Source organism: Natrix helvetica, assembly GCF_964273705.1.
Source record: "Natrix helvetica genome assembly, chromosome: 1".
Lineage (NCBI taxonomy): Eukaryota > Metazoa > Chordata > Lepidosauria > Squamata > Natricidae > Natrix > Natrix helvetica.
The window spans coordinates 205,172,431-205,191,810 of NC_138548.1; the positions used below are offsets into that span (position 1 = coordinate 205,172,431).

General features: G+C 38.7%; 1 protein-coding gene across 3 annotated transcripts in view; it reads left to right on the forward strand.

Moving 5' to 3' along the window:
* PBX4 (PBX homeobox 4) overlaps positions 1 to 16,476 on the forward strand; it is a 57,700-nt gene extending 41,224 nt beyond the window's left edge. For 2 of the 3 annotated variants that reach the window (XM_081955760.1, XM_081955762.1), the window contains exons 3-9: positions 4,185 to 4,426; positions 5,507 to 5,697; positions 7,711 to 7,846; positions 10,294 to 10,450; positions 13,292 to 13,398; positions 14,715 to 14,801; positions 15,679 to 16,476. In XM_081955760.1, the coding sequence (XP_081811886.1) occupies positions 4,185 to 4,426; positions 5,507 to 5,697; positions 7,711 to 7,846; positions 10,294 to 10,450; positions 13,292 to 13,398; positions 14,715 to 14,801; positions 15,679 to 15,771 (1,013 nt within the window). In that variant the 3' untranslated portion in view covers positions 15,772 to 16,476. The remainder of the gene's footprint in view (positions 1 to 4,184; positions 4,427 to 5,506; positions 5,698 to 7,710; positions 7,847 to 10,293; positions 10,451 to 13,291; positions 13,399 to 14,714; positions 14,802 to 15,678) is intronic. The other variant, XM_081955761.1, reaches the window with a different exon arrangement.
* Positions 16,477 to 19,380: the final 2,904 nt, after the last annotated feature.

The following is a 19,380-nucleotide window of genomic DNA, read 5'->3' on the forward strand; positions in this document are numbered from 1 at the left end:
ATGCAGGAGGTGGTTGCGTGTGCAATCTCTCAGGGGATTGCAGATGGCATACAACAGCTAGGGCTCTCTTTGCCTTGCCAGGGCCGTATCCTATCCAAGGTTCGCACTTCGGGTTTTAAGGACCCACCAGCCAGAGCTTCCTCCCCGACCTCTTCTGGGGTCAGTGAGGTGCCTTTCCGAGGACAAGAATCCTCTCCCTGACACGCCCGTCTTCTCGGGCTTGTTCAAGCCCTCTATGTTTAGGGCTATCCTCACCAAAGCCAGGGCCTCCGCCACCCAAATGGGTCTCCCGGCACAGTCGGATAAACCTTTGGCTGAGCAAGGTACCAAGAGTGCAGTTGGTCCCCAGAACCCGGGTGCGGGGCTCTTCAAGGAGGCCCCCCTCAAGACCTAGTGCCAGCCCCCCCCAGCTGTTTCTGGATGTCATCCAGCGCCAATGGACCCAACCAGGGTCTATAGCTAATCCCAGTGGGTTAGATAAAAAGCTATATACTATGGAGAGTGGTATCGAGGAGCTATTAAAGCTTCCTCAGGTGGACGATCCCATAGTTGCCCTCACTTCCAATTCTGAACTCCCAGCTGATCTGCTAGAGGACCTCAAAGCTGAGGATAAAAGGGTGGAGAAGGCTTCCCATAAAATCCACCTGGCCACTGCATGGGCCATGAGGGCCTCCTCCTCCTCTTCCTACTTTAGCAGGGCAGCCCTGTTTTGGCTCTGCAAGCTGTTATCCAGCCTTCCAGCCGGAGATAACCAGGGCACGCCAGGATGTGAATAAAATCATTACAGCCGTCGAATACTCCGCCGATGCCTCGCTTAATGCCACCAAATTCTCTTCCAGGGCTCTCGCCTCCAATGTGACCTCTCGCCGTCTGCTGTGGCTTCGCCACTGGCAGGCGGACATGAAGGCGAAGTGGAAGCTTGCTTCTCCTTTCAAAGGGGGTAAGCTCTTTGGAGAGGCCTTGGACTCGGTTTTAATTGAGTCCAAGGACAAACGGAAGATTCTATCATCGGTCACTAAAAAGCCTGACCTCAAGGGAAATTCCTTCTTCCGCATATGGAATACTGAAAGGAGAGGTAGACGAACTGGATCTCTATTTCATGCTTCAAAATATAGATGAAGAAAGGGGAGAAAACTTGGCAGAAACAATGAGAGTATTTTTAGCAGAAGCACCAGTGATAACCAAAGGTAAACTGATGAAAGGAACAGATGGAGGGTTTCGAGTCTTTATAAAATATGCAATGAATAACAAGTTGCAAAGAGAAGTTCACATAAGATTTGTCAAGAAAACACTTAGAATACAGATTCTACAAATGGCAAGAGATATTGGACTGCACTACTACTGGAAGTATACAGGATGATGAAATGAAATGTCACAATAAAATTAAGTTGAGTATTATGTATAAGACAAAGTAATAATATAGTCAAATAAATGCTTAATAATGATAATAATGCATTTATATATACTAGATTGATATATGGAATTTTATATAAGCTGTAAATGAGGACCATGGAGATGAAGTGGAAAAGCTTTTTTTTATATAAAAGATAAACAATTCCATTCCAATATTATATCCACTCCACTCCATTCCACTCCATTATTCTATTTTTGTTTTCTAATTCTGCTCCATTACGTTCCAATTCCAAATCCAATTCTATTCCTTTCCACTCCACTCCACAATTCTATTCTTATCCTGTTCCTATTCTGTTCCCTTATATTCAGTTCAATATTCCATTCTATTACATTTTTTAAATGGAAGAAAGTAATTCCTTTCATTTCTTAATCATTTTTAAGGACTTTAGTTACATCCTGTTATTCCTTTTTGACAATTTGCGCCATTTTGGGGATATCTTCTTGTTGAAGAACAAGGAAAAAGGCTGCTAAGGCAAGCTAAAATAAGGAAGTGTGGACTATCTTTAAAAGAAATGATGGAGAAATATAAGGGTAGAAAATTGTGATTCTAGTTTATTATTTTTAATAATTTGTAGCTTGGTCTGCTTTGCTGTGGGTGAATAAAACTTTCCAATTTTTATGATTCTTAAGTGACTTACAAAAAAGCTACTTTTTGGCTAAAGAAGGGAGTTAAGAAGATGGCAGAGCAAATTATTAGAGATGTATTTGAAAAATCTTTATATAAAATGCATCAGTTTATAGAACAGCTATGCTCCAAGAATGTTAAAAAGACTAAAACTACTTCAGAGATGCAAATACATGTAGAAAGTTACAAAACCACTGAGGAAATTTCACAAAATAGCTGACAATGTAGAGGAGTCAACTGTAATTTTGGAATATAAACCTGACACCAATTTATTATGATAGTTTAAATAGAAGCATCCAGAGGTAGGATTCATCCGGTTTGGCTCAGTTAGGCTGAACTGTCTGATCCACCCTTGGCTGGCCTCTCCTGAGGTCATTTTGACATCTCGGCGCTCCTCTAAAAGGCCCCCCACCCCCTCCAAGCAAGTGGCGTCTGCGCAGGCAAAACCCCAAGGCAGCTCTGACAGGACACCCAGAGGAAGTTGGGGCTGGGGCTACTAAACAGGCAGCCAAGCTAAGTGCCTGAAGGATCCCATCTATTACCAAGAGTTCAGGCGCCTCAGTGGGCGGTGAGTGAGGCCTCGGCTGGGCTTCTTGGCAAACAATGGGCTTTGCAGGGGGCCAATCTAGTGCCCAGAGCTGGCTCTGCCCTAAGGAGGCCGGGGGTATCATAGGGGCTCAGGCAGGCTCGGTCCCGCATGGCACCATGATTCATGAGTTGCTGCTGATGCTGCATGGTTACCCAGGTGGCCTCTGGTGGGCCATGCCCTTCAGGTGGGCGCCCCTCACACCTTCCCTCCCAGCCCCTCCTCACCTGGCCTGAGAAGGTAAGGCCGATGGGGGTGGAGGGAGACCAGCAGCTCCTGGCCTGCTGCGCTTGGCCAGGACCACTTGTGGGGCATGTTGAGGCTCGACTGTCTTTTGGGCCTGGCTCTCCCACAACTTGACTGGATGGTGGAGGCGCAATATGAGCATATCTGCTATCAGCCGTGGTAGGCAAAGCCCAGCAGCTGTGGAGAGTCCGGGTGGGGGCGAGATGTGGGCTGGGGGAGGGGGCCGAGTGGCGGTGGCTCAGCTTTCTTCTCTGCCACCAGCCATGGAAGGAAGGGCAGAACAGGCGGAGATTGGGGTTGCAACCATCCAGGAAAGCTGAACTGCTGCCTAGCCAGAGCTGCCAGTGGGGGTGGGTGAGGCGGGGGCTGCAGGGTGCCCCTGGCTTGAAGTTCCCAGCCCTTTCTTTCTAAAACTGCCCAAAAGAGGGAGGGGAGGAAGGCCTACCCGGTCCCTTTGTTGGACACGGAGCTCTTGCTAACCGGCCTTGCCCTCTGGTCTTTTTAAAGCATGTATACAAGAAGCATGTATACAAGAAGAAAACAATTATTCTATGAGGGTAATTTGGAGGGAGTGATGTAAATTTAATGAGTTCATTGGAGTTAATTGGAATTTTATTAGTCTGAAAGTGAACTTTAAGGTATGTATGCTAAGAAAAAGTTAAAAAAAGACGTATTAGAATGTTTTAATTTTAGAAATGTTTTAAAGAAAAACTTAGTATTTTAAAATGAATGAAAATGATTTTTCCCTTTAAAGAATCTGAAAGAATACAGTGAACTTTGTTAATATAAATGGTGATAGTTTATAAAGATTATCAAGTGTAAATAAAAATACAGATTATTTCAACATCAAGGAAGATAAAGCAGTAATGGTTAAATTGATTGTTCTATTCAAAGAGGAAAATATATTTATGTTTTTTATTTGGATATCACTTCTAGATTTTGTGCTTGTAATGAAAAACAATGAAACTGACTTTGGTATTGCTGATTAGATAGATTTGTTGTTATAGACGTTGTATATTAATATACTATTACACATTATACTAATGTGTTAAAGCAAAAACTTGAGGTTGTATCAAGTTGTACTGTGCTTGTCAGAAGTCAACGCCTTTTTCTATCCTCCCTTTCTTGTATCTCATATTTTCCCCCCCTTTTCCCCCTTTAATTTCCTATTTTATTTTTCTTGGTATTTTATACATAAAACAATAAAAGTTATTAATAAGGATGAAATCATGTTTATTACTATCTTTGCAAAGAGAAAATGAGGGAAATATTGCACGATAATTAATTGTCTGCTCCTTATTTATATTTATCCAGTGTTAAGTATACGTGGTATTCAGGAAGAAGATCCCCCCGATGCTCAGCTAATGAGACTAGATAACATGTTGCTGGCTGAGGGTGTCTCCGGGCCTGAGAAGCGGGGAAGAGGAGGACCAGCGGCAATAGCAGCAACATCAGGTGGCTGTCCAAATGACAATAGCATTGAACACTCTGACTACAGGGCCAAGCTGTCACAGATCCGACAGATATACCACTCTGAGCTAGAGAAATATGAACAGGTGATCTTTCTGCATGGAAGAGTTATCCTCTCTGTTTTATCCTCTCAATCTAAAACAATTAATTGCTTTTCCTTTGTGGTCACAGATCAGGGAGTATTCAGTTTTATGAAAAGTATAATAACCCTACTATTGTGTGAAATAAACATAACTTGTATAATTTAGGATTGCCTTTTAAAAAAAAACGTTCAAGAGAGTGACCTTTCCTGGTTCTCAATTGCGTTAAATGTATCTGTAACAATAGTGTTATGAATTTTTTGCTTCGAAAGTGCTCCATTTTACCAGATTTTGCATGAATAGTAGCTTTTCTTATCCAGAAGCTGACAGCAACGTCTATATTTCATAGGGTGATTTTATTTAAGTTGACTGTTAATATTTTCCCTTTCATTATATACTACTACTACTACTACTACTACTACTGGCATTGTTTCATTACCATATATAAAAAAATTATAGAAGTAAATGTGTTTGACAACTTGAAAACAGTTGGATATATGTGTATCATTATAAAGAAATAACTATAGGCAATTTTTAGTGAGACCTATCTAATACACTCTACAGCATATTATACAGTAATTATTAAATATCAAACCCAGAATGATAATATCAAATCCATATTTACTGTTGAATTCTTTAGTCTGGTTTTAAAGTTATGGTTTAAATGATACAGGTAGTCCTCCACTTACAACCGTTCTTTTAGTGACCGTTTGAAGTTAAAATGACTCTGAAAAAAGTGACATAACCAGTTTCCACACTTATAACCCCATGGTCACATGGTCAACATTTGGATACTTGGCAACTGGCATGTATTTATGACAATTACACTGTTCCAGAGTCGTGTGATCACTGTTTGTAACCTTCCCAGCGAGCTTCGAACAACCAAAGTCAATGGGGGAAGCCAGATTCTCTTAACAACTGTGACAAAAAGGAGTCGTAAAATTGGAAAAACTCACTGAACAACTGTCTTGCTTATCAGCAGAAATCTTGGGCTCAGTTGTAGTCATAGGTGGAGGACTACCTATAGATCTGATTCAAGAGACCTTTTGCTTCAGTTAAATGTACTTACTTTATACTTATTTCCAGGCCTGCAGTGAGTTCACCACTCATGTTATGAACCTCCTTCGGGAACAGAGTAGAACAAGGCCAATCTCGCCCAAAGAAATAGAGCGTATGGTGAATATAATTCATGGAAAATTCAGCACCATACAGATGCAGCTGAAACAAAGTACGTGCGAGGCAGTGATGATTTTGCGTTCAAGATTTCTTGATGCAAGGTAATACATGATCAAGACTATTTCCTGTGTCCAAGATACTGATAATACAAAACACTATAAGCGTTTTACAGTAGGCACATAAGGCGAGTTAACATCGGACCACATTGGAAATACAGAAAATAAACTATGTTCCTAATCATTGCTGTTTAATCTTATTTATACTTTTAAGTTTGGGGTTCAGCAGTAATGATACTTGAAGCTTTGGGTGGGTGGGGTGTTTGCAATTAACAGATTTCATGATTAGCCACATTGATGAGATTATATGAACATTGGCAGCTGAATTATATTTGCCATGTTTGCACAATTTGGGGATCCACAATATTGAATTAGAAAAGTCAGCTTTGAACTTTCCATAATTTACATATGGTTTTGGAGAAGCTTTCCTATCAGTTGCTACTTGGTCTTTCTAATTACATGAGCATATTAACATTTTATTTATTTAAAACATTTATAAATCTGCCTGTCTTATAGCCAACTTTGGGCAGCTCCCAGTTATTTTACCTTAAAAATTTACATAAACATCTTTAAAATACTATAAATGCATTAAAACAACAACAGCAAAAAAAACCTGGAGCTAATCTTATAGTTAATTATTTCAGGGCTTGGTGGAAAAGCCAGGTCTTCAAAGCTTTACAGAAGGCTAAAAGGGTGAAAAGCTGCTGAACCTCAGGGGTAGAGTGTTCCATATAGCAGAGGTATGCTTCTTCGCTTCCATCAGATGGCAATATTTAGGAGCAAGGAGCATGCCCACACTATCTGACCTGGTAAGAGGTGTAGATGTCCTTAGGAAAGGAGTCCCACATATAACCTGGCCCTGTGTCATATATGGCTTTGAAGGTGACGACCAGTACCTTGAATTGCACCTGGAAAGGTACTGGACATCTTTCATATGTTCCACATTGTATATGTAATGCCTCATGCAATAGAGGCGTTACATATGCAAACCTAGGGCCACCCATTACCATGTGTGCTACTACATTTTGGACCAGTTTCCAGGTGATTGTCCATGTAGAATGTATTGTGGTAACCCAAATGGGAGATGACCAAGGCATGGGTGATCCCTCCTGATCCAGGAAATGGTGCAATAGGTGAATCTGTTCAAAGGCCTCCCTAGCCACGGATGCCACCTGCTGCCACCTTGTTCTTTAAAAAGCTGTTAAGGGTAAAACAGAGCAATGATGGATGGAATGGGAACTGAAGGTATGAAACTCATAAACACTAGTTAATCTGTAGGCAGTTGTGGTATGTAGTAGTGATGTTTTTAATCTTGAATTATACACTTTAAAATTTGTGGAATTTTGTATTTATATTCGTAGATCATTTTGGGAGTACTGTTTAATATGTGCAGAACAGTAATCTTGACTGTACTTTTAGTTTCAACTTTTAATTATAGCATGCTCCCTTTTTAGATTTCTATTTGGCTAAAGCCATAAAAGTTCTATTGCTTCTATTTTTGCATTTATATTTTAATTTTTGCTTTAGAATGAATGATGTGGAAAACTTGGGAAAAAAAGCTTGGAAAGCTTAAGCAAGAATGTCACCCCATGGTTTGGTCAGGATACTCAAACTTTTAATAATTTTCCTGTAATCCTTACTGCCTTTTCCTCCAGTCCTTGGGATAGTCTATATTTTATTTTAATATAACCCTCGTATCCACAAGAGCTTAAAGACTTGGCTGTGCCAATTGGCCTGGGCTCCAAATGGGGGAGTTCCATACTGGAGATGGCTGCTGAATTAATGGCAGACTGCATCTCCCCCCTCCCCTTGCTCTCTGCTCTCTCTACCTGTTCATCTTTCTTTTTTGGAAATCATATGCATTTCTCATTGTATTTTTTTCATTGTTTATTTTATTGCTCTGTTATCTTCTGTTCTGTTCACACTCTTTTCATTACTTAGCATTGTAAGCTGCCTAGAGTAGTCCACGGTGAGATAGGCAGCAAATAAATTTAACAACTAAATAAATATATTTTAGTTTAATATTGGGCTTTATGAATAATTCTAATCTATTCTCAGGCGAAAGCGACGTAACTTCAGCAAGCAGGCAACAGAAGTATTGAATGAATATTTTTATTCTCATCTGAGTAATCCTTACCCCAGTGAAGAAGCCAAAGAAGAACTAGCAAAGAAAGGAGGCATTACAGTCTCACAGGTAGGCTGTGTAGATAAAAACAGATGGATTTCTGATTTCTAAAAACGAGGGACCAATAATGTTTCCTCATCCCAGCAACCTTGGGAAGCCCAGATACAATCTGATACTGTCACTTCACCTGATAAATCTAATTTACATATAATATTTTCATGCTACTTCCACATTCTTTTAAAGATATACACGATAGACAGTTCTTGAAAATTCAGGAGATTGCATGCTTTTTTGTAGTTTTGAACCAAACTAATAAAGGTCCTTTTTAATAGAATTTTTCAAATTATTATTTTTTCTTCTTGGCCAGCATGGCTACTTCTACTTTTGTTGAATTGTATATTAATGGCTACTATTAGTATGGCTTTTGTTTTATTTAAAAATGTATCTAAATTCCCTAATTTAATTCAATATTTTTCTTGGTCATGATTTTATAATTTAAGAAGCAATTTTAAATCAAACTTCACAGAATTAGAATTATGAGAACAAAGGTAATAGAATTTTGTCCCAGGCATTGTTATGTTATTGCCAGACTCAGGTCTCTGTCCAATTCATTTTTAAAACAATGGTTACATCTTGCCACATGATTTGTGTATTCAGAATAGCTTTTTATTAAATTAACTAGGTACCTATATTCCATAAAATTTGGTAGAATCGTACAAGCTAATGTTCAGTGACTTTCATTAGATTAAAAACCCCAAATTTTGCTATAGTTCATGTCTGTCACTGATTTTAAGAGTCTTTTCTTTGGTGTCTAATAGAAGAAAATATATGTCTCTCAGAGTTCAATTGTGGAGTCCTTAATGCTCCGTGAGAGCTTGGTTTTAGAACAGTGCTAGCTGTAATGAAACATCTTAAGCATTCAATCGAGCTCATAGTCTTTGGTTAATTTATTGAAAATAAATCTAATACCTTACGTACAAAGCAGTGGTGGGTTGCAGGCAGTACCCCCAGGTACGGGTGTACTGGAGCCTGCCCGGAGCACCGAGTACCATTCTGGTATGGTGCTCCAGAGGGCCCACCGGCCCACCCGTGCTCCTTACCTGTCTTTAAAGTCTTCGGTGCTTCTAGGCATGCGCATGGCACGTATAGTACCTGCGCGATGCTCCGCCAAGCAGCTGGAGCGTCGGGGAGGCTCGCGGAGGTGTCACTAGACAGTAAGGGGGCGGGGGCGGGAGGCTCTTTTCGCCCTCCCCAGGCTCCTATAAAGCCTCTGGAGCCTGGGGAGGGTGAACATGGCTTTAAAAAAGGGTGAACTCAGCTGGCCAGCGCGCGCATGCGCGCTGGCCAGCTGACAGTGCAGCGCCTCCATGCCCTGACAAATTGCTCCGCATGCCACCTATGGCACGCATGCCATAGGTTTGCCATCACTGGAATATGTTATGGCCATACTCTGTGAAATTAGATAAGAGGCAGCATGAATTTGTAATAGAACAAGTCATGTGAACCTACCTGTAATGCAGAGTTGTCCCTCACGCCAACCTTTCTCAGAGCTATTTCTGACTCAGTAGATCAAAAACAAGGTATTTATGGCCAATGTATGTGCGCTAAAGTAGATTAGAGCAACAGTTCCTCAAAGTTATGACTTGGCTCTGGATACCTTTTGAAGTCAATTCCAAAGAAATTCACCTAGTTCCCTTGTTAAGAATCTGCATGCATATGAAATCATTTCTATTTAATCAAACATTTTAATGTATTGAGATGTCAGACTATATTAATCAAATGCTTTTTTGTGGTTTTTATCAGTATTTTTATATTCGGCTAGTTTTTAAACTATCATTTGATAAGTTTTCAATTGCTGTTACATGTTTTGGATATCATTTTATTGTTACTTTTTTATATCATGGGAATTAATATATTTGTAATATGGATTTTATTGGTATACAAAGATATTGAGCAGGTGGCACATAGCACAATAACAAAAATAAAAATTAAGCTCAAAATTTTTTGTCATAGCAGTTTTTAATATCTTTTAAAGAGGATTTTTAAAGCACAAATTCATGTTTCCGCTAAAGGATTTCTGATACTTTAAATAGATGTGGCAGGGATATTTATTTTTATCTCACTTTTACACACAAACACACATACACATACACATACACACACACACACACACACACACACACAACCTACCAATACTCCTTCTTCCTCCTGTTTTTCTCACAACAATAATCCTGTGAGATGAATTGACTGAGAAGGAATGACTGAGCCAAACCCACCAAGCCAGTTTTTCCTGCCTAAGGTGAGAGTATAACTCACAGTTTTTTGGTTCATAGGGCAGCACCTTAACCACCATACCAAACTTCACCCGGCTGGATGCTGTAGAAACTTAAAGATGACTATATTTTGTCCACTTTCATAATAGCCTTGCTTGGTCTTCCTACCCTTTAAAGATAATACTAACTGACGAGATAATATGATTTGTTTACATACTAACGGGAGTTATTATTGTGTTACAGGTCTCCAACTGGTTTGGTAACAAGAGAATCCGCTACAAGAAAAATATGGGAAAATTCCAGGAAGAGGCCAATATTTATGCAGCCAAAACAGCAGTGGATGCTACTAATGTGGTGGCTCAGGGGAACCAAACAAGCTCTCCCCCAACCCCAAATTCTGGTGAGTATAGAAACACTGCAGTTAAAGAGGGACACCTGCTGGGGAAACCAGCAATAAAAAAATAACACTACTCAAACAATGAAAACAAATGAGTGAATCAACCTGGTGTTTTTGTAAGCGGCTTAGAAACTATATGTTTATGCTCTTTTGTTGTTGTTTTCAGCCTTCCTAGTTGCTTTACGTTAGGATATAATAACGGGGAAAAAAATCCAGATCTTGAGTACAAGCAGACTCTTCTGAGTGAATTAAAACTGATTGAAGCAATTTCAGCTCCTAACATCTTTGAGTCACTTGGTATTCAAGGTAAATACTAGTAGCAAGAGCTAGACAAAAAAAAAAAAAACTAATTTAAAACTATATTAAAAATATTAAAAAGGCCCCCTTGTTGGCAAACCTGATTAGACAATAGGATATGCTATTTAGTGCTTTCTGTTTCCTCTGACAAAAGATTTGCTTGAAACACTTTGGGAATTCAGATTGTTTTGCTATCCCATATATATTCATTAAAGTATGAGTTAATGACTTTCCATAAAACATTATGTTTCAAAATTTGTTTCATTTTCATTTTCTGCTGAACGAATGGTACCAGTCCCTGAAATTACAGCTATTACAGTGCCCCCCCCCCCCCCGGTCATGTGCTCAAAATTTGGTTGCTTGGCAGCCTGCCTACACTTAATGACTGCAGGAGCACTTCTTCCTCCATCTGCCTATTTTCCTCCCATCTCTTTTTGCTGGCCTACACAGTAGCACTCCTCACTGATGCTGGTGGTGCTAGGGTTCAACCAGAAGCCTGGTGCCTTCAACAGTCTCCTCTGGCCACCCCCATTCTTGGGCCTCCGTTTCAACCTCAACAGCACCAAGATCACTGCTGAGGAGTACCGTCTCAAGCTTCATACTGCAACTGGCCACCTCAGCTCCTAAGCCTTAGCTGCCCCCACCACCCTGTGCTCCATAGGCCTTCTCATGCTCAGCTGACCTTTGCCTCAGGACTGTAGTTCAGCCCTTGTGTTGCCAGCAGCACCGAGAATACCACTGTACGGAACAGCCAAAGGACAGAAATGGGTAGGGAGATAGCCAGGTGGGGGGAGTTGAAGAGCAGGCAGTCCCTTACCTTATTGAGGCTCAGGGCTGAGAAGGACCAAGCTGGGAATGGCTTGTATAGCGATGTATCCTTGCCAATGACCAGTAACATTTGGCTAATGATGGCAATGGGGACTGCCAGGATTGCAGTTGCTTTATGTGATGTCATGCTTGACATCTGCATTATTTTGCAATGAAAATTCCGGTCTCAATTACCACAGTAACTTGGGGACTACCTATACTTGTTTTTTTTTCTCTGCAATTGGGGCATGTAGATTATTTATTTATTTTGTTATATCTAGCTACCATTTATAGACTTTCTGCTGGACTGAAAGAGATTTATTTATGGATAAATGGAATATACAATAAAGAGATAAATGTTTGTATCTTTAGAGAGAATGAAGAGTTACTAAATTTGTTTAATATTTGTTATGATGAAACCACTTCTGTATATCTTTTCTCTTTAATATATAATTTTTTTCTCTTTTTTCTTGCACCTTATACTCCTCTCTACTCGCTTTTTCTTTATATTAGATTTTACTATTATAAAAATTAACTTAACAAACATAACATAATCTGGATGACAATCGCCACAGCCCCACTCCTGCCCTGATATATCAGCTAATGCCACACCTGAAACACACACTGAAACCTGGCTGGGCAAAGCTCTGAGAGAGACACCCTCCCTCCCTTGAGCCCAGTCAGATCTCAGAAATATGCACCAGTTCTCTCATCTATCTCATCTATTATATGTAATATATATTATTAGTAATATATTATTGATTATGTAGAGTAATATGTTACTACTTGTATTGAATTAGTAATATAGATTATTGATTTGTATGCTTTGAGAAAACTCATCAGACTTGTATGCTGTAGTATTTGTTATTTAAAAAAAACCAGATGCATTTTTTAAACTGTTTAACTTATTGAATCTCAGTCTTCTTAAAAGCAGAAAATCTCACTTAAAAATCACATCCCTCTTATAAAGCTATAGATTGCAGTGGTATATCTGAGATAATAATATAATTTCATCCTTTCTGAATGAGGTGCTGCATCAAACTAACAAGGTACCCTGGCATATTTTATACTTATCAAATGAAAGTGTTAATGAGTTTGCTACACTGCAGGTGAGCTCTGAATGGACCTCTGGTCTTATTCTGTACCACTTTATATATAAGGAACTTCAAAGGTGGCCTTTGAAGAAACCTCAGAGTTTCTGGGGATAGTTTATAATTTTACCCACTCCTCACTTAGCAACAACCTCACCTAGCAACCATTTGCAAATATGATAGTAATAAAATATCTCTTCTCTGACCAATGTGCACATTTATGACTACATTTTGTATACCTGGCAATAAGGCATACCAGAGAGAGAGTAATGCTAGTGTAGCTGCACAAGAACTTTATCTGAATAAGAGAGCAGCAACCAGTGATCTTTTCAGTATCTCTGCCAAGCCTGTGTTCACTTATTGATAATTTCACTTGGTCGATCATTTCTACCCGATTATTCGATTGCACTGAGATGGCAGAATGGAAAGTGAGAAGAATTTGAATTGGATTCATAAAATAACCTGAACTGTATTTGGTCAAGATCTATTCACTAAGCTCTAGAAATTGAGTACTTTACATGATAGAAGGTGATAGATTGTGGAATCAGATTTCAAGCACAACAGCTGCTTGGGCTATCATTTATGACAAATTGCATGAAAATGAATGATTGCACACATAACTTTAAGTAACTTAGTTTTTCCTCTTCAGGTTCCTCTGGGTCATTTAAAATGACAAATTCTGGAGATTCCTTTATAAACCTGCAGTCACTCAGTTCTTACCAGAATTCACCAGTGGGAGCCAATGTGCAGTCTCAGGTAAGTGGAACTATGTCAGGTTAACAATCCTCTGTAGCCATAAATATTTTAATCCCCATAAATACTTCAATCCAAGTGCCCATTATAAAGTATACAGATTTTAAGATTTCCTGAAGGCATTACAGTAAAATATCTAAAGGTAGTCTTTGAATTATTACCAGTAATTTAACGACTGTTCCCATTTATAGCAATCACAGAATGAGTCCTTGATGGCCAGTAGAGCACTCCTGGCCATTGTAAATGTCCTCTTCTCCCGGTCATATAATTGCATGTGGGACAGTTGGCAACCGGTCACAGGTTTACAACTGGTTGTAGCATTTTGGGATCACACAACTGCAATTTGTGACTTTTTTGCCAGTTTCCAGAAAAAACGTCATTTAAACGAATGCATTTGTTTAACATTTGCTGCGTTTGCTTAATGACAATAGTGAAAAATATTAGAAAAAAACTTCTGGTCATGTAGGAGCCTCAACTTATGACTGTATCAGCTTATGCCTGTATTTCTGGTCCCAATTGTGGTTAGAAGTCAAGGACTACCTGAATCTATAGCTACTAGAAGATAGGTTATGACCTGATCTAAATCTTCAAAAGCTTCTTTGGGCAAGGAAAGATTTGAGTTTTTCTGTACTGGACTACAACTGATCTGGCATTTAAATTTTGGGCTAAATAAGGTTGATTCTGTGCCTGACCTGAACCTTTACAAGGATTAGTATATAGGTGGTCTTTGACCTATGACCGCAATTAGGACCAGAACTTCCAGCACCCAAATTCTGACTGTGTGAGTGCAGGGATGCCACGATGGGCATAAAGGCAAGGACCATCATAAGTCATTTCTTTCAGTGCCATTTAACTTCAGTTTTTCAATGAATGGTCATACGTCAAGGACTACCTGAATGTGGCCCGAATGTTCATTACTGTAATGTTGTTAATATTCTCTCCTGGATTTCAGAGAGAAAAATAATATGCATGTTCAGTCAAAATAAATGTTGCTATACATGCCAGAGTAAGAGAATGGGATCTTGGGTGTTTTTTTGTTTTTTAATTTTCTTTTCCCAACATTTGTGGGCCCCGAGAAACTTGTTCATTATTTTGAAAAAAAATCTTATTAGGTTAATAGCAATCTCCTAAGCTCCTATATTGCAGAAAAGCAATATAAGTAGTTATAAGTTGAGAATAAATGTGCAGCCCGGTTGGACACTAAAACCCTAAAAGGTCACAGAAAGGAAAATAATGGGGTTTGGGGCAGTAAATATAGCATTTACATAACTCTTTTGGCACTTTTTTGTTTGCTTGACAAATTGGTCATACTGTTACAGATGGATTCCTTACACCATGTCATACACCAGGCAGGAAGATATGACAGCATTGTGGGAAACCCCTTATATTCGACACAGCGCATTGATGTAAGGAGCTTCTGATTTTGAAACTGAATGTCTTGAGCTGTGGAAGTCTGACATGGCAATGTTGATTAATGTAACTACCTCTGCAGATGCAATTATAATAGAACTCTACTGTGGCATTAACTGTGGTGTTGCTAGCACCTTGCCATAAGACTGCTGCTTCAAAGAGTGGGGGAAATAGGCATCCTGTTGCCAGTTTTTATTATTCAGGGAATTTTTTAAAAATCCCTCATGTTTAAATTGTAAGAAAACCTTTCTCTGTATCATCAGTGAATGGTTAGGGATGCTCAGAAAGAGAAGCTGGCTCACCTATTCATCCATATTGGCCCAGTGAATTAGAAGGAAGCATCTTTTCAATCCCCTCCTATTGGAGGAGAGTGCTCCCAGTTGAAAGAAGAGACTGCAGGAGAAAGTGAGCGAGAGAAAGCAAAAGCATGCACAGCAACTAGCCTCCAGTGAAATCCACACACTGGCCTTGGATTGGTCTGCATTTGGGAACAGAAAGATATGTGCGAGTGTATTCTTCCATCCTGTACTCTGAATTGTTTGAGAATGAACAGGCATTAAAGCTTTAACTATTTAGACAAATTAACAGAAGAAATTGGGCAAGAGGAAAGGAATCCCATTTGGGAGAAAGAGAAGCCATGAAACAAATGCAGCAGAAGCTGCATTTACTCAATATTTTACCTTCTGTGCCTCAGAAAGTGAATTACGTGTGAAGATGTTTACTATGAGACTAATCATAATGGAACAAAGTCTGTGTTGCACATGGCATAATACTCTCCTATTGTGATTTGGGAAATCATAATCGGAGTGATTTAAGAGGCAAGTAGTAGCATCTTGCGGACTTAACAACAAAATGCCTTTATTCCCTCTTCAGGCTAATGGCAGCTGGCAGGACGCTACTACCCCTTCATCAATCACTTCACCTACTGGAGATCCAGGAAGCATTAATTCAGATGCATCTAATTAAATGTTTTAGGACCTGTTGAGGAGAGGAAAGAGGTCATTAGTGTATCTTGTCAATGTTGCTCTTTTTTTGCCAATACTTTTGATTCTACAACTTGACACACACACAGCTAATTACCTCAGATAAAATAAAAAGAAAAAAGAAAACCAATGGAAGATTGTGATTATATATGGACACCTCTCTACCTCTCCGCATGATGTGCTTGAGTTCTTACTTCTGCCCTTTGGGTTCTAAAGGAACTGGCTTCATTTACCAAAACAAATTGTTTTTTTTTAAAAAAACTAATTACCACTTTTATGCTTAAGAGTTGACTCCATTTTTCCAGTTTTAAAAAATGCAACTGATTTTAGTTTCTATGTGTTTTTACTATAAAAATTCTGTTTTAGATGCTAGTTACTAACAAATAGCCCCTCTTGTATTGTAATTGTATGCGTTATCTGTATTGTAATTTTCTAGAGTTAGACTCTATCTTTGAACTCATTAACCAGAACAGGCTATTGCTTTACCAAAATGATTATTGGACTTTGCTCTTTGAATAGAAACTTCATCTTCTGTCACTCTCATGTAGCTCTAATTTAATGTCTTAGAGTATACACAGACTTGTCTGTGAATAGATTTTTGTACATCTAGGAAAATGTTAGTAGCAAAGTCATCACTTTCAGTTTAAATTTATCAAAGAATAAACTTCCAAAGTCTTTTTTTCCTTTCTGCCTTTTTCCAAGATTTCCTTCATGTTGATGGATGGTATTTACCAGTAGATTGGGGTAAAAATAAGAGATTGGTTCACACTGCAGTCTTTTGTATGTCTACTCAGGGATATCCCATCTATGTAATTGGAGACCTTTTGGCCCTCTAGCTCTTTATAATATGCAACTACCGGATTCCCATAATCATGTTAACTGACGCTCTTGAGAATTAATGTAACTAAAGTTGATGAAATTTCTTGCCATGGTTACTACTTCCACATATGAATGCACTGTTCATCTGTTAAAATTTTGACTCAAATGTTAGCTGTTATTCGGTATCCAATCATATATTTTGCTTTTTGGAGTTAAGCACTATGGGAAAGCTCCATCAGTACCAATCAATAGATGGACCAGAACTTTTAAAATGTATTCAACAGTTCTTCCTTGCAATTGCATCATCAATATTTTGCATTTAAAACAGTTTTGAAGAATGTGCTTATTAACATGATCCATTGCTAAACATCACTAAGATAAAATAGACTGGTCTATATCATCAGGTATTCAGATGTTGGGGACTATAATCTGAACCTTCTGGAGGCTGCTTAGATGGGAATAGCTGCTATAAATAAAAACTCTGCCTAACAGTCGTGTTTGAAGGAGTAGAAAGTGGGGCATTGAAAATTATACCACTGACTGATATGTTAAAAGCTATGACAATTGAGATTTGAGAAAGTTGAGAGGACTCATGAAGCAGTTGAAACACTTGTGAGTTTCCTTTATATTTTGTTTCTTTTTATGTAAACATTTCTTTTAACTAAGAAAGAGACAGTCATTTTAAAAATCTGAAACCCTGCTCTGTGTATCAATTGTTGCAGAAAAGTCTGGCAGAGTAATGCCCAAACTAAACCTTTTATTTCAGTGATGAACCTTGGATTTGGTTTATGTACTCATTTAGAATTCATCTCTTTCTTGAGTTCAAAGGTATCGTGACAGTTGGTGACACCTATATACTTACTGTGTTCAACTTCTTTGCTTAGAAATAATGGGCAGCAGGATCACATCTGTTTTGGTTATGCTTTTAAACATATGGCTATTCATTAGCATGTTCTCAGATGAGCTGGTTAAGACTATTTGGGGTAGGGGCTATTTTGTTTGATTGAAGTGGCTAAACTAGATAGTTTTCCAGATCCTCCAGTGATGGGTTGATCATCAAAAGCAATTTCTAATTTCTTCAGCATGAGATCTTTCAAACAGGCATTTGCACTTGGGCACAAAGCTCTTCCCTGAATTGAAAAAAACAAAACAAAAACTGAGAACAGAGAAAAATCCTTGTTTTGGCTGTTTCCTGAGATTGATTCAAATAATGTGTTAATTTCCAATAGTCACCTCAATTTCTTTTTTCATATTCTGGCTATTCTGACATTTGCCAAAGGAATGGGGGACATTCACATACTAAGCATATAAAGACTACAAAGACACTATTAGGCTAATGAATTCTTTTTTGAATAAGTCATAAAAAGTGTCTATGGAGAGCTCAGTCATCCAGGTCATGATTCTCCCAAAGCTGTTTTTTAAGAGGCAACTGGACTTGTTTGACTTTGAAGATGTTTTCTTGGATGAGAAGCGGAATGTGTTGAAAGAAAAACAAGAAAGTCCAGGTGCCCCTTGAAAAAACAGCTTTGAGACAAGTCATAAAAAGATAAAACATATTTTATTTTAAAATTGTGAAATGAATTCAAAGTTTCTTAGGACCTTTCCTGCCTATCCCTGCTTTTAAGGAGTGCCTGTCATTGCAGATTTTATTTTTTTGGTGATCCTATTTTACCATGATGTATTAAGAGATGGTCAATCCTCACCCCATCTCCTATAGCTTTAAATAATCAAATTTTAGATGTGACATTATATTTCCTGGATCTTTAAAATCCTTATGACAAGGAAAACCCAACAAATTGAATGCAAATTTTAGAAATCTACGATTGAAATAAGTTGTATAAATAATAAATGTGAGATACTGTAATACAGAAGTTAATACAAGTTTCCTTGTTGAGATAATGTATGACAGACCACCCTCGGGTTAGCGATATAAAAACATGCAAAGGGACCGATTTCCTGATCTGCTGGAATGATGATGTGAGAGTTGCCTAGAGAAATCAAGAGAAATCTGGGATTTGTTATCAGGCCAGCAGTGGGAATATTTTTGTGTGCAATGTCGAAAATAAAAGGTTTTGTACACAACTAACAGGCTTAGGCAGAATCCGGGCAGACTAGGTAATTTAAAGTGGACCTATGCTACCAACTTCGAGCTCCCTGAGGAGAAAAACAACCCTTCCTCATCCTGCAACGGCAACAGAAGATGAGTTGCTTCTGCAGCACAATGTTTAATATGAAAAAGAATAACTTTTTCATATATAATGAAACCTGTTTTTTTTAAATAAAACATGATGCTTCCGTTGTTTTTTTTTGCTGATAGAATTTATGCTGTACTAGTGCAGAGATCCCAGATTTCCTCGTTTTTCCTCGGAGGTGGAGTGAGCAGAAAATATTTTTCTAGTTAGAATTCTATGATTTTAAAATAAAAGCATTTTTTAAATCTCATGCCGCGAACACTGCAAAGCAAGCAATGGGATGAAATAAGCCTCTAGACATGTGAGGTGAGACTCCTCCAACGCGTTGGATTATATGGGCCACGGATAAAGGGGTGGGGGGTTGTATTTAGATGTCCCAAAATTGTCTTAGTGTTTCCTCTCTTTGACATTCAGCTCCTGCAGGTGACACAAACGCGTCCAACAAACCTAAGCCTGATAAGAAGAGGCTAGTAAATTGAGTTTACACCGGCTTCCTTAAACAGTTCTGGCTCTACGGTCCACAGCCAGCAGCTGAACAAATAGTACGCATGCGCCCAAGCAGCCTTGGTTTAAAATAAAAA